At 36.7% G+C, this 14,839-nt stretch overlaps 2 protein-coding genes across 2 annotated transcripts; one reads left to right on the forward strand and one right to left on the reverse strand.

Moving 5' to 3' along the window:
- Positions 1–915: 915 nt before the first annotated feature.
- Positions 916–7,268, reverse strand: zgc:109986 (uncharacterized protein LOC553566 homolog). The gene is made up of 8 exons (XM_017699811.2): positions 7,093–7,268; positions 5,025–5,146; positions 4,805–4,943; positions 4,575–4,696; positions 3,828–3,938; positions 3,636–3,742; positions 3,144–3,243; positions 916–2,684 (listed from the first exon to the last, which is right to left on the reverse strand). The coding sequence occupies exons 1-8, from the start codon at positions 7,253–7,255 to the stop codon at positions 2,568–2,570; spliced, it is 981 nt and encodes a 326-aa protein (XP_017555300.1). The 5' UTR covers positions 7,256–7,268; the 3' UTR covers positions 916–2,567.
- Positions 7,269–7,751: 483 nt separating this feature from the next.
- On the forward strand, positions 7,752–14,402 carry srp54 (signal recognition particle 54). The gene is made up of 17 exons (XM_017699813.1): positions 7,752–7,832; positions 9,213–9,342; positions 9,435–9,535; positions 9,712–9,803; positions 9,891–9,975; positions 10,263–10,367; positions 10,588–10,654; positions 10,756–10,813; positions 11,388–11,538; positions 11,658–11,806; positions 11,903–12,003; positions 12,092–12,178; positions 12,412–12,485; positions 12,603–12,711; positions 12,813–12,983; positions 13,223–13,318; positions 13,526–14,402. Exons 3-17 carry the CDS (start codon positions 9,458–9,460, stop codon positions 13,615–13,617), a joined length of 1,515 nt encoding a protein of 504 aa, XP_017555302.1. The 5' UTR covers positions 7,752–7,832; positions 9,213–9,342; positions 9,435–9,457; the 3' UTR covers positions 13,618–14,402.
- The last annotated feature ends 437 nt before the right edge of the window (positions 14,403–14,839 follow it).

A 14,839-nucleotide genomic window follows, 5' to 3' on the forward strand; every position in this document is an offset into this window, starting at 1 on the left:
ACAGGCCTAATCATGCATGTGTACACAGACTGGTGAGAAATGATAAGGAAAAATACCATGAAGTGTCTTAGTGACGTGTTGGACCACGACAAGCCACCAGAACAACTTCTGTGCACCTTGGAATAGATTGTTCAAGTCCCTGAAACTGTGCTAGGCAGATGGAACACGATTCTTCTAAAAGTGTTTTGATGATGGACTGAGATCTGGTGACTGCAAAGGCCAGAGCAAATGACTGACATGATTTTCATACTCATCAAACCATTCAGTGACCCTTCAGGCCCTGCACCATTATCCTGGACGAAACCACTCCCATCAGGATAGAATGATGTGATCAGTGAAAATAACCTTGTATTGATTAACAGTGACTCTTTCCTCTAAAGGCTGAGGTGAACTCACCATGCCTGAAAAATATTCCCCACAGCAGATCCACTGAAATGTATCACTGTTAGGGTCAAGCATTCAGGCCTGTTCAATTCCTTTGGTGTACGCTGCACATACACTCAGTGTGACTCATATGACCATATCACATTTTTCCCCACATCCCTTTGCCTATGGTTTTTGCAACATAGGCACCACAAATTTTTGACTGAAGCCCCTGTCATTAGGCCTCAAATATTAAACCCTCTTTTAAGGTCATGTTTTTCCTCTGTCCATCTTCGTCAACTGGACCTGCTCAGCATTTTTACAAATGCAACAGACCACTGAAGGACGTTTAGGAGTATCATGCAGGACAACTGTCTGAAGCATTCAGTGCACTCATTTTGTTTCTACTGTGTAGAATCATGTTGCATGTTGACTTAATTAAACAACATTGGTTATCACAACATAAACAATATATTTTATTACATTATAGTTTTAAGACATTCACATTTAGGAGGCATGTGACAACTCATAAAAACAAAAATGATGCAAGTATTTAGTATTTAACCGTATTTAATCTTCAGTGCAAAAAGTTTTCTACTGTACAGTTATCCCTACGCTGTTCAGCTAACATACCACAAAGAAAAATGTAATCTTTATTTGTACACAGAGAACAACTAAAATGACAGTCAATGATCTTAACTATTGTTCTTACCAATACCAAATTTTTATAGACCCCAACTGTTAAGTATACTATGGAAAAATTATGAGAACCTGCTTAATTATTGAGTTCAGATGTTTCTGCTATACAAATTACTAATGTGTATAAAATCAAGCACATCCATAGACAAACACACTGGCAGAAGAATGGGGTTGTACTGAAGAGCTTGGTGACTTTAAACGTGACAGTGTCATAGGATGACACCTCAAAGGGCTGCCAAGCACGGAGGTGCATAGTATGTAAAAATCACACTCAAAAGAGTTCCCAACTGCCAGTGGAAGCAACATCAGCACAAGAACTGTGTCAGGAGCTTCATGAAATGGGTTTCTAACGTTGAGCAGCTGCAGACAAGTTTAACTATGCGCAATGCCAAGTGCTGGTGTAAAGCACACTGCCAATAGACTTTGGAGCAGTGGAAATATGTTTTCTGGTGTGATGTATTATGCTTCTCTATACAGCAGTCTGATAACAAATCTGAGTGTGGCATATTTCAGGACAACACTGCCTACTAGAATGTATAAAGTACCAACAGTAAAGTTTGGTGGAGGAGGGACAAAGGTCTGGGGCTGTTTTTCAGGGTTTTGGCCCCTTAGTTCCAGTGAAAGATAATGCTAACTCTACAAAATGCAAAGATATTTCAGACAATTACATGCTTCTAACTTTGTGTCAACAGTTTGGAGAAAACCATTTCCTGTTCCAGTACAACTGTGCCCCTGTGCACAAAGCAAGGTCCATAAAGACATGGATTGGCAAGTTTAGTACAGAGGAACCTCAGTGCCCTGCACAGATCCAGCCCCACTGACCACCTTTGGGATAAAAATGAATTTTGATTGTGAGACAGGCCTTCTCACTGAACATCAGTGATTTACCTTACAAATGCTCTCTTGACTGAATGGTTACATGCTTCAAAATCATTCAGTTCAACAAGCTCATATAGGTGTGACAGACAGGTGTCCACATACCTTTGGCTGTATAGTGCATTTATCAAACCTGCTTTTTTAAAATTATGATGAACTTGGCTACAAGACTTTTTAAACATTAAGTGAGTAAAATGAGCAAGCAGAGACTTGGAAGTTTTTAAATTGATAATCATTTGATCATCGAAGGCAGGTGACAGTCCATGTTATTTTCTTGTGCTCTAAAAGACAGTAACTATAGACAAAGTCAATGAGTACTGGTACAGAAACCGAAAATGTTGAAGAATATTTACATTTACAGCATGAAGTTATCTAGAGTGACTTTCAAATGTGCTAAATACTCAATACTGAACGATACAATAGTGATAACAGTCTAACAAAGTAGTGTTGTCCTGTCAGATTAATGGCCCACTGCATCACTACTGCCTGCTGGTCATTTTAAATGTATACATGTGAATGTACTTCAATAATATGCAATGCTGAGGACATATCTGCCTAATGTTTATGTGTGTGTATTTATAGACAGATCCTAGAAGTACATTTTGTGTCTCTTGTGTCTGAGTTCTGGGTCAGAGTACTCTGTAGAGATGTATTTGTTTGAGAGAATCTGGGTCTGCGTCATTTTTCAGATAAACACTGTAATCAAGCGGCACTTCCTCTAACCAGTGTCCAATCGCTGACAGCCCCTGAAACACAAAGGAAAATATCTTATATAAATATATATACAAAAGCATCAGTGTCTTTAAATGCTGCATGCAAGACATTCAGGGAAATGTAGCCTATTATAGTTATTGTTATAGTAATTTCATCACTGTCCAAAAAAACAAAAAAAATCATTTATTTTCATTTTGTACATCATTTGAGCACAGCAGCAGCTTTACTTTGTACGAAAATGTCATGATGAATGGTCCAATAGAAATGCTCCAAAATTGCCTGTAATAAAATCTTTACATATAAAATTACATTAAAAGTAAAGAACATGTTTGCCATCTCCTGTAAAATTGCTGTTTTGGTACTGTTTTTTGATACTGTTTTTTTATTTGGACAGTGATGATATTAAACCTTCAAATTTTCCCTGTAGTTGTTGTAGTGATGATTAAAAATGCAGATACTTTCTATCAGAAACAAACATCTGTGCTGCTTACATTGGTGTCTTGCAGGGACATGAGAGCTTCTTGAATGCTGGGAACAGTTACCAACAGCGCACCTTTCTTTAGAAAATTTTGGCTTATAAACTGCCAGGCCCTGTTATAAAAATAAGAATGAAAGAAAGAAATTTTGATAAGTGCACATTCAAGTAAAATGTATAATATTCAACTGGATATATATCAAGTGCTCTGCATCCTGATTTTTTTGGTTCTATTCCATATTATTATTATGGGTGCATCTGTATCCATTCTGATACCCTTATAAAATATAAGTAGTAAATAAGAAAACATAGAAGTAAGAGCTTGTCACAGCGTAGCGTCCTGCTTGAAGGTTCTTATATTTGCATCTTGTTTTAAATACGGCAAACAAACACAGATAAAGAATACAACAGACGAAGAACAAAAATGTTACTTATATTTATAGTGATTGCAGGTTAAAGTCCATACAGCTACAGTATCAAAGAAGAGCCTATAAATAATGTACCTTACCTTAGTTGATCTCTGGCCTCCATAAAATACTCAAACACATTATTCATGATCAGCACATCGGCATTTTGCACTAATGCAGCCTGAGAACAGATATCTGCATGAATCACCTGTGGAAGGCACACAGAAATAACTCTGAAGGCATGTCAAGTGCAGCACTGATAATGACAATAACACTATTAAACAGTCTGTTACCTGAATTCTGTCACTGAAGCCATACTTCTCCACAGTGACTGTCTGAAGCTTGACAAACTCTTCACTTATCTCTACTCCAACAAGTCGTGCTGCTGCACTGTAGACATAACCCTACTAAAGGAAAGGTTATCAGTTTAGAATTTGTAGTAAATGTAAAACATTACTACTAATAATAATGTTGAAACAATCTGCTTGCCATTTAATACAAACTGAGTATGAATGAGTATGAGTATGAAGTGTATGTAGACATCAAAGTGAATATTAAGAGATTCATGGCAGGGCAACATGACAATATTTTATTGTTATTGGGACAAATTACATCACAAAATGCTTTTCTGAGCATATTGTGGCTATTGTCATTACTTAAAGAACACTGACCATCTTTATTTCATTACATAAGATCAAATAATAAATAATCCTGTTTAACTGTAATCAGTGCAGCACAGTAGATAAAATACTGAATAAAAATTATTGTATTGATAGTTTTTAGTGTGCTTTGTGTATAAAAAGATTATCTCTGTATTGTATTACATTTAGTTTAAAGGTGTCAAAGTATTCACTGTGAAAAATACAAATTAAGAACGGGGCAAATATCTTTTTCATGTCATTGTATCAGTTTATCAATATATTTTGATACATAACATTTACCTTGAAAATATCATTAAGAATATGATATTATATTTTTGCCATATTGCATAACCCCTTGTTCATGACAATTATTTCTCCAACCTTCCAGTTGTACTTTACCCCATAGAGCACCGCTCCTAGTCTGGAACCCACATCCACAACCAACTTTCCTGTCAGGTCTGGGAGAACGTGATGAAACAAGAACTGGAGCTCCGAAATGGAAAAGGAATGCGAGATGAATTCTGCAGGACATTGCAAACTGAGCCTGGAAATTTGCTACTATATTCAGCAAAAAGACATGATTTGAAAAGTACAAAGTTTGGTTAAGCTAAAGAGTGTTTACAACTTACCCAGAGGGGCTGTTCTATGTGACCCACAATTCAGACAGTAGTTGCGACTCATTTTACCTTCTTCACAGAGGGAATCAACCACTTCCTCATTGTACAAAAATGCATCCACATGCAAAGTAGGTTTAGAGTTCTGCTGGGTCTGCAATAAAAAGTGCACTTTAGTAGATGCTGCTAATGGTTTAGTTGCCTGTGTGAAGACAAACAGGCTGAAAAGGCAGACCTTCTGAATAGCCATGGTCTCTGAAGGAAACATAGCCTCAAGGGGAAGACAAGGCCTGAGATCATCTGCAATACTTCTAAGTATAGTCTTTTGATTGTCAACCAAGTAGTCATCAAGATCATCTGAAACACAAATTACAGCATGTAACTAAAACAATAATTGGCCATAAACATCTGTATCACAACCCTGTAAAACCCCATATAGAAATCTGTTATTTACATGTACAATCAACACCTAAGTATTGCCACCCCTCCAGAAAGCAAGCAAAATATAGGTAAAACATATAATAACTCTATTTTCCCCCACAAATGTTTGGAGATATTGCAAACTATTCATTCAATGTATATAATTCCTGCAAAATGTTGTGGTATATTTGGAATAGTTCATTCTGTCAAAGAAACATATGTTGCAAAATTATTGGCACCCTTGAAAAATAGTATAAAACAAATATGTGTTACTGGGGAATAAATGTTTCTTGATATTGCTTTTGGTATTTATGAACTTTTTTGCTGTCTATGGCCATTTCCTGTTGCAATTATCAGTAAGCATAATCAGAGCTAGAGTAAACAAATTTCAAAAGCATGGGAGAGTTTAAAATTTGCCAGGAAGGGGACATATCTGCATATTGCCCCCATGCACAGTAAGGAGCATGCTAAGAGAGGCCAAAAGATGCCCAAAGATCACAGCATCACAACTGAAAAGTTTAGTTATTGGGGTTTCACCATTTCAAAGTCAATGTGATGCCACCTCGATGACCTTAAACTTTTTGGATGAGCTCCACCAAAGAAGCCCTTCCTGAGACCAAGACAGCAATCCAGCATCTGAACTTTGCCAAGCAACACTGGACGTAAAACTGGAATCACGTGTTGTGGTCAGATGAGACAAAAAATGAGCTTTCTGATCATGCACACCATCGTCATGTTTGGCAAAAAAGGAAGAGAGAGAACAGAGTACAGAGAACAGCACCTTGTACCCATGGTAAAATATGGTGATGGCTATTAGATGCTTTAAGACTGTTTTGCTGCCAGTGGTCCAGGGGCTCTTGTTTCGGTCAGAGGCATAATGAATTCCATTCAATACCAAAACATCTTAGCTGGAAGTCTGGTTGCCTCAGCCAGATGGCTCAAAATGGGCTGTGGCAATATTTTTGGAATTTGCATTTTTATTAAAATGTGTGTTAACAAAGATTACTTTATTTTGTTTTGACAGTAAAAGCATGAGGCTTACCCATTTGTTTAAGCCCAAAATATCACTCATTGCATGTGTAGTAATTTATATACGTTAATTTTAGCTTATTTTCATGAAGGGTGCCAATATTTCTTGAGTTGCCTGTACATACATCAGGCATATATTTCAATGTGCACATACACAAGCATCAAATATTAGACATACAGTATATGCATAATGTATGGCTCATACATATATGTCCACAGCTATATTCTTTATATATTTACCACATTGGGAAGAATTTGGAAGATATAAAGAAGATGAATGTCTAAATATTCTTATTTTACAAGACATAACTTTTTGCTTGTTAAGTTTAACATAAAGGGAAAAACATAAAATGCAGCCTGTGCAAAATAATTTATTTATGGTCTTTATTCCAAGGTTTACCAGATAAATTGCATGCCTTGTTTTTAATGGCAGTTGAAAGCAAAAAATCTAAAAGAAATACACCAGTAGCATAAACTTAATATATATGAGCAATACTTAGTACCCTTATATGAAATTTCGCCATGTTGTTAAATGTGTTACATAAACATATTTGTGTATTTTGCTATATAGCTGAAATATGTAGCGATATTTGAAAACGGCCAATTTCAAGTTGGCATATACGTCCATATGTGACAAGAGAAATCCATACAAGTTACACTAATATATGCCATATATCAGATTTCCGTATGAGACAGCACAACAGTGTGTGTATTTAATCAAATATCTTATCTTAGTGCGTCCAGCTATGAAACATAAAAGCTAGGTTAACTGTAATTTAGCTGCACTGCAAACAAACCTAACCTTCACATAACTTTTACTCCCAACTGAGACATAAAATCATAAGGCGAATTACCGGATTTTGTGACCCAGTCGATGAGCTTAGCGAGATCCTGAGGCTCTGTTTTGCCTAATATATGCAGAATTTCATTCTTAGCCTCCTTAAAGTTCATTTTAACCGTCAATTTTAAATTTAGATGGTTAAATCTGAAGCTCGCGCAGCAGCTCAAGGAGCCCATGCACCCGCAGCACTTCACTTTAGGGAGGAGCCAAAAATGCTCTCATTTCTTAAGGTGGCTCTAGAAAACAATGCACTGTGCTGCTAAATAATAAGTCCGTAAATCAAAGTAAAGTACATTCCTTAGCATAAATTAATACATAACTGCCAAGTAATAATATAAAATAAAAATAATCTCATATTATATTTGCTACCAATCTTCCTAAACGCAGCTCCACCTTAAGACCGCGTGTACGTAGGCTGGCTGGTTTTGTGGAGCATTTTCTTAAATAAACAGGTTGAAAAGAGCAATAAACAGTTTGCTGTTCTCATTTTTTCACTGTGAGTAAGAATAAAATATTAAGAGATGTGCTGAATATGTGTTCACGATGGTACAAGAGTCGTTTAACGCTGATTCTGGATCAGCGTTCGTTGCCATGTCACTTCCTTTGCCTGCTGACGAGTGATGACAACAACCGACCACAGATCAGCGCAAAATACCCAAATCCGGCGTCTGCCTCGGAAGTAGAAAGGTTTTATGGGAGTTTTGTGTGTTAGGTGACGTCTGCCTGCTCTCTGCCGAAACAGCTGTGTCGAAGGTAAGACAAGGAAATAAAATCCGGATAAAATTATCCACATAAACACTTTTCCACTGTTTATTAACGTGTTTATGTTGTCTCCATCATTTATGTGTGTATAAACCTTAAAGGATGTGAGGATGGTCCTCTTTTTGCTCGAGTCTTGGCGAGTCGAGCCTCCAGAAGCGAGCTAACGCTAACAAGCCGAGAAAAACAAGCTAACCAAATGTAGGTTAACAGTTAGTTAGCTAACGCTAAGTTACTCACGACGAAGCTTAATCAATTTGTTCAGGATGGATTCGAGTTGTTTTTGTGATAATTAACTCACATTTGCTTTTATTTCAAAGTGGAAATCACACAAGACCTGCGTTAGCTATGATGTTTTTCTGGTAGACGCTGAGCAGCGACTCGTCAACCTAACTGTAATATTTGACGCCGCTAACGTTACTAAGTAACGCACTTAGCCCTTACCGGTTTATTTAATAAATCCGTCTCTTGCTAACTGACAAAATATTACTAGAACATGCTGTCCCTTGCGTCTCTCTTATCGACAGACAGTGTGTGCCTCATGATCCGCTTATAGAGCTATGTGGGGTTTATATTAAGGACATGTGCGCTTTTCCTTTACTGGTGTAGCTTCGTGTTTCTTTTTATGCTTAGGTTATATCTTTTTCTGATGTGCGTATTTGTTATTGTATTTGTATGCAGGGTTCTGTTTTTTTGTAGTAAGTTATTCGTTTTAGTGGTGGTGGACATGTTTGGTTCTTATGTTTTTGAGCTTTTTTTCCTGTGGTTTGGATTTTGAATGTGTATTTTATTTAACCGATGTATGTGTTTGCTTACTACATTTGGAGCATATGTGTTGGTTGTTTTTGTTTGTTTGTTTGTTATTATTTAAACTTACTGCTTTTTGTCTGGCTTCTACATTTGAGTTTTTAACTGAGCATTTTTACTAGACTATCGTTGTTGGGCCAAGACTCGTTGCGTAAAAAATGTAAAAAACTTTTCCCGTCTACATTTTTAATGCCAAATTGTTTATAATAAAGGGAAATATCAATATTAAAGCATTACTTAAGGTTGTCATACGTTTCTGCAACCAACAAAAATATCTTTAGTAATACTAGAAGAAACCAATAGGCTGTTTATAATGCTGGATGATGCATCTGTCATTCATTTGTAGTTTCACATTCTCCAAAATGTGTGTACTGTTTAATAGTAATATATAATAATTGTTTAGTATCTTTTAGGAAACTATTGTCATTCTTATGGAAATCCTGTAGAAATTCATGTAATGTTCCTATAGATACTGTTCATAGAGGAAACTTGTGGCCAAGTACTTGGAAAAATACATTTAAAAAAAAGTAAGCCTTTGTGTTAAATTAACTCTTTGTGTTGTCCTAGGAAACACTGTGGTTTATTCACTGGCTTAACTGGGTCATTTGCACCCATACATAACTATCGGTGGGAGCTTTGAACGAGTTTCCCTGGGGGGAACCCCCACCTTACTGAAGAGGTTGCATTTGCCTGACACGTATGGAAATGCCCTTTACTTTATGATTATAATTAAAGCCCTGTAATAATAAGTGCAGAAGAGCATTACAGCATCATGTTTTCATGTTACAGGTAGCCAACTCTAAACCGCAAACATGGTGTTAGCTGACTTGGGAAGAAAAATAACCTCAGCGCTGAGATCGCTCAGCAATGCCACAATCATCAATGAGGAGGTAATATACTACTGACCAGTATTTTTTATTTTTTTTTTTTATATATAATTTTTCAAAAAGGTTATTTTGGGCTGGTAACATTTACTCTGAGAGGTTCTTTGGGTCTAGGGATTGTCTTTGTCTCTCAACACTCATTTATCACTAATGTTTATGAAGTAAAGCTCTGTCTTTCCCAGGTCTTAAATGCTATGCTAAAAGAAGTTTGTGCTGCCTTGCTGGAAGCTGATGTCAACATCAAACTGGTGAAGCAGCTCAGGGAGAATGTCAAGTAAGATTGGGATCTTGGATTTTTTTATATGTAATGACGTTTTCCTTTTCTCAAAGGAAATGCTTAGTCATATTTGATCATTATTAGGGCCGCTATTGATCTGGAGGAGATGGCCTCTGGCCTGAATAAGAGAAGAATGATCCAGCATGCTGTTTTCAAGGAGCTTGTCAAGGTTTGTGTTCTCTTATTGCAGAGTAGCCTGTGTTTTTTTGGCAATGCTTGATACATTGTTAAAAGTTATTGTTGCATTCTAAGATTGTTTTTGCTTTCTGCAGCAGATAAATAAAGGGGATGCTATATTGTTAACTAGATTTTACATGCAACAAATTGTACTTAACCCACGTTTGGTAATAAAGTGAGCAATGCTTTCTCTGGTTTTGCCTAAAAGTCTTCATTTTGATGCAAGCACATGTACATATGAATGTTTCAAGAAGCCAGACTGAGTGATTTCTCTTGTAGCTGGTGGACCCTGGAGTAAAAGCATGGACACCTACCAAGGGTAAAAACAACATCATCATGTTTGTGGGCCTTCAGGGCAGTGGGAAAACCACAACATGTTCTAAGGTGAGTCAAAACTGTAAGCACACAGACTCACATAGGGACATGTCAATTCCTTTTAGAGCTTTCACTGAATGACTTAATTGTTGGCTATTATTATTATTGAGCACAGACATCACTGTTACCGTTTTATCAAGGAAGCATAAGAAATACAGAGTTAGCTGTATGAGTTACTTTGGGTTTGTGAATGAGTCCTTCTTCATCATGTTTCTCTTTATTTCCTCAGTTGGCATACTACTACCAAAGAAAAGGATGGAAAACATGTTTGATTTGTGCTGACACTTTCAGAGCAGGTATAGTTTGTTCCTCCTGCATTTTTCTTTGCAGTATCAGAACTTCAAAAGTATTAATATGCAACTAAAATTTTCTGTTTTGCTGTTACTTGCTTTATAAGGTGCCTTTGATCAGCTGAAGCAAAATGCCACGAAAGCCAGAATTCCCTTTTATGGAAGGTAATGTTATCTTTAATACACTGATGTTGCACATATGAGAGATGTTTAGCACCTTAAGGACCTGGCTTGTAACTTACTTAAGGACAAATTATACTTGCACATCTGTGTATCTGAAAATACGTGGATTTATTCCTGTTTTTGCTCCCTCCAAGAATGAATACTCATTTCATTTAATTTTTTTTGTAATCTTGATCTTGAAAATTGATTTGTAATTGTTTAAAACATCACACCTCTTTTGCCAGCTGCTCCTCATGCTGTCCCATTTAATTTCATGTTCTTTCTGTGCTGGTATTGATGGTTCTTGTCCCACCTCCAACGCTACAGGATAGTCAGTCAGAGTTAAATTGATGCTCAGCTCCCCATGTTGACATGTTGTTGTTACAATTTTGGAGGTGTGCCTCTGCAATTACATTTACCCTTGAACCCCTTATATAAATCGCATTTAGCAAACTGAACATTATCCACAAGAGTACTCAGGTAGCATTAAGTGCTTCACATCTGTGCCACTTGTTCCTTGTCCCTGTTTGAGATAAAACATGACTTGTTTGATCTTTAAAATTTTATTTACCAATAGTTACACAGAGATGGATCCAGTCATCATAGCTTCTGAGGGAGTGGAAAAATTCAAATCAGAAAACTTTGAAATAATAATTGTTGACACCAGTGGTCGACATAAGCAAGAAGACTCGTTGTTTGAAGAAATGCTTCAGGTTTCAAATGCTGTGGTAAGTGTGTAATGAGAAATTGTTTTTCCTAAAGATAGGTCAAGCTATAACGGGTAAACCATGGTTCATAAATTATAATACTGCATGTGTCTTAATTCGTGCTTTCATTGTTCCCACAGCAACCGGATAACATTGTGTATGTGATGGATGCATCCATTGGTCAGGCTTGTGAAGCTCAAGCTAAAGCCTTCAAGGACAAGGTAGATGTGGCCTCTGTCATCATCACTAAGCTGGATGGTCATGCTAAGGGCGGTGGCGCACTCAGCGCGTAAGAGCATCTTTTACTTTGGAGATAAAAACCATCTCAAGTACTGTAACTTTATTAGACAATGAATCATAATTACTTTAAATTTCATATTACCAGAGTTGCTGCCACAAAGAGTCCCATCATTTTCATTGGCACAGGCGAGCACATTGATGACTTTGAGCCTTTTAAAACTCAGCCCTTCATAAGCAAGCTGCTAGGTATGTTTTTCCTCCATTTTTAACCTTAATATATTTTTCAAATTCTTAGCATTCATTTAAACTAAATGTTTTTCTCTTGAATTTACAGGTATGGGAGACATTGAAGGACTGATAGACAAAGTGAACGAACTTAAGCTTGATGACAACGAGGAGCTGATTGACAAGCTCAAACATGGTAAGAATTCAATTATACTGTTTTTCTCAACGTCCATCAGACATCATAAGTATTTACTAAAATTATTTCCTTTGCATACATATGTAATTCCTTAAATAAAATTTGAAAGCAGGTGTGTCCAGTTATAGTGAATGAGCATTTTATTTAAATCCATCTGTTACATTTGGATCAGTGGTAGTTTGCTTTTTGCAGTGCTAATATGTCACTGCCGTTTTTGTCTGTTCCACCATCAGGCCAGTTTACACTCAGAGACATGTATGAGCAGTTCCAGAACATCATGAAAATGGGACCTTTTGGGCAGATCATGGTATGTTCAGCCTACACTTGAAATGTGTTACGTCTTAATATACCATTACATGTTTACTATAACTTCACAGTCTGCCTGTCTATGGTTGAATATCCTGTTGTATAATATTGCCTGTAGGGCATGATTCCAGGCTTTGGAACTGACTTCATGAGCAAAGGCAATGAACAGGAATCCATGGCCAGGCTAAAGAAACTCATGACAATTATGGACAGCATGAATGACCAAGGTATGATCATTTTGTTTCTTTGCTTTTTTTTTTTTTTCTTCTTCTTCAAATAACACATTGTTCTTATTAATCTTATAAAAATCCACATTTATTATGTGCAGAACTTGACAACAAAGATGGTGCTAAGCTCTTCAGTAAGCAGCCAAACCGGGTTCAGAGGGTAGCACGAGGATCTGGGGTGGCCACCAGGGATGTGCAGGAGCTGCTTACCCAATACACAAAGTTTGCTCAGATGGTAAAGAAAATGGGAGGCATTAAAGGCTTATTTAAAGGTGAGTTCTAAAGTTTATTCATGTTCAATTGACACAAATGCTAAAAGCTTTTTGCACACTTTACTATTTATTATTCTTTATTCTATTTTGTATTTTTATTTTAATGTGGGAATTAACAAATTGTTTCTAGAGAGCGACATTCAATACATCTTGCTCAGTCATGGCAAACAGAGATTTCAAACGTCTTTCATGGCAACAAATAGTTTTTGTTTCTAATACTTATTTATTTTTCCCTTCAGGAGGGGACATGTCAAAGAACGTCAACCCATCTCAGATGGCCAAGTTGAACCAGCAGATGGCAAAGATGATGGACCCCAGAGTGCTTCACCACATGGGTATGCACCACCCCCACCATCTGAATAAGCCATTTGTGATTTGCTAGCCTGGTCGTTGCCCAGTGTTGAAGCTTTAGGCCTAAGAAAGAAGATAGAAGGGCTTAGCTTTGAATTAAAATTTACATTGTACAATGTCATAAGTCATTAGTCTGTGGTCTTTGTTGTAAATAGACCTTTTGGTGATCTAATGTATTTGTCTTGATGCAGGTGGAATGGCTGGTCTACAATCAATGATGCGGCAGTTTCAGCAAGGGGCCGCCGGCAACATGAAAGGAATGATGGGATTCAACAACATGTGAACTTCTGAGCCTTAAATAAAAGATGAAAAATAACCTTAAGGGTTTTACGAAGCAAAAACCCTAGTGGAGGAAGATCGTTTATTTTTTTGCCTCATATAGTACAGTAATTAATTAAACCATGTAAAATATTGAAAGGCGTAAATATTTCTTAAGCCTGGTGAGCCTTGGCTAAACAAATGGAAGGTTTGATCAATGACAAAGCATGTAATTTTAAACATGTTTAAAGCCAACAGGATATGATGCTCAAATCAGGTTTTGTTTTTATTTCTCCCCTTTACCAGATCAAATTTCTGGCAAGAATCTGTCAGAATTGCAGCTCATTATTTGTTTAAATGGGTGTGTTGGAAAGTAAATGTCTAAATTATAATTGACAAGGTATAGTGACATGTCGTGTTCGTTGAGGAAAGATTAAATGTTTGCAGTGCAGATTTGACAGCTTTGCTGGTCTAAAGAGGCACTGGTGATTGTAACACAGACTGACAGACACGCACAGCCATGTTTATCCTTTTGTAAGATGTTACCAGAAATGGGCCTAGCTGCTTTCACCATGTATGAACCCAATTTGAGGAATACAAAATCTGTATGTATTTTCTCTCCCTATTGTGATGGAGATGCTTACAGTTGGAATAATAACTAGGTAATCATGGTTTATTGTCTTGAGTGTTTCCATTTTCTGGATTTGCCATAGAGAAGCTTTGGCTTTGTACCTGAAGTACAGTAGTGGCAGATTAGTCTGTGGCAATATTTTGTCATAACATTAATAAATTTGTATAGCAACATTTTAACAACTGTTGTTCATTTATTTTGGTATGTCTACATAAAAACGTGTATATACACCAGATTGCTCAAATGTTTGAACTAATTCAGTATTGCATAGTACAGAATAAAGTGATACTGATGGATTACTTGAACAGGCCAAGGTTTTATAAAAATGTAAAGTTTTATTTTATTAGGATTCTAAAGCTTAAGCCATCCACGTAATGTAGATAAAGTATTTTGAAAATAAACCCTTTTGCTACATGTAAGGACATTTGACATATTTGCAGATTATAAATTGGGATGTGAATGTCAGCCACTCGAGGTATCTGAAAGTCTTCAAAAGTACATTTGCATAATGTACATTAAAATAAAATCACAGATTTCACGTTGAGACCGCCGGAGTGATCTGCTGAGATGAAATAAGCGGATTAAGCCATGTAAAGCTAGACAGTGAAACAGTTTC

This window comes from Pygocentrus nattereri, chromosome 10 (genome assembly GCF_015220715.1).
Source record: "Pygocentrus nattereri isolate fPygNat1 chromosome 10, fPygNat1.pri, whole genome shotgun sequence".
NCBI lineage: Eukaryota > Metazoa > Chordata > Actinopteri > Characiformes > Serrasalmidae > Pygocentrus > Pygocentrus nattereri.

Coding starts and splice junctions, on each gene's coding strand:
- zgc:109986 (XM_017699811.2), bottom strand. CDS start 7,255: ATGGGCTCCTTGAGCTGCTGCGCGAGCTTCAGATTTAACCATCTAAAT. Junction 4,944..5,024: donor AGACCATGGCTATTCAGAAG/GTCTGCCTTTTC, acceptor TTTTTATTGCAG/ACCCAGCAGAACTCTAAACC. Junction 3,939..4,574: donor TAGGAGCGGTGCTCTATGGG/GTAAAGTACAAC, acceptor TTCCTTTAGTAG/GGTTATGTCTACAGTGCAGC.
- srp54 (XM_017699813.1), top strand. CDS start 9,458: ATGGTGTTAGCTGACTTGGGAAGAAAAATAACCTCAGCGCTGAGATCG. Junction 9,536..9,711: donor CCACAATCATCAATGAGGAG/GTAATATACTAC, acceptor TGTCTTTCCCAG/GTCTTAAATGCTATGCTAAA. Junction 9,804..9,890: donor CAGCTCAGGGAGAATGTCAA/GTAAGATTGGGA, acceptor GATCATTATTAG/GGCCGCTATTGATCTGGAGG.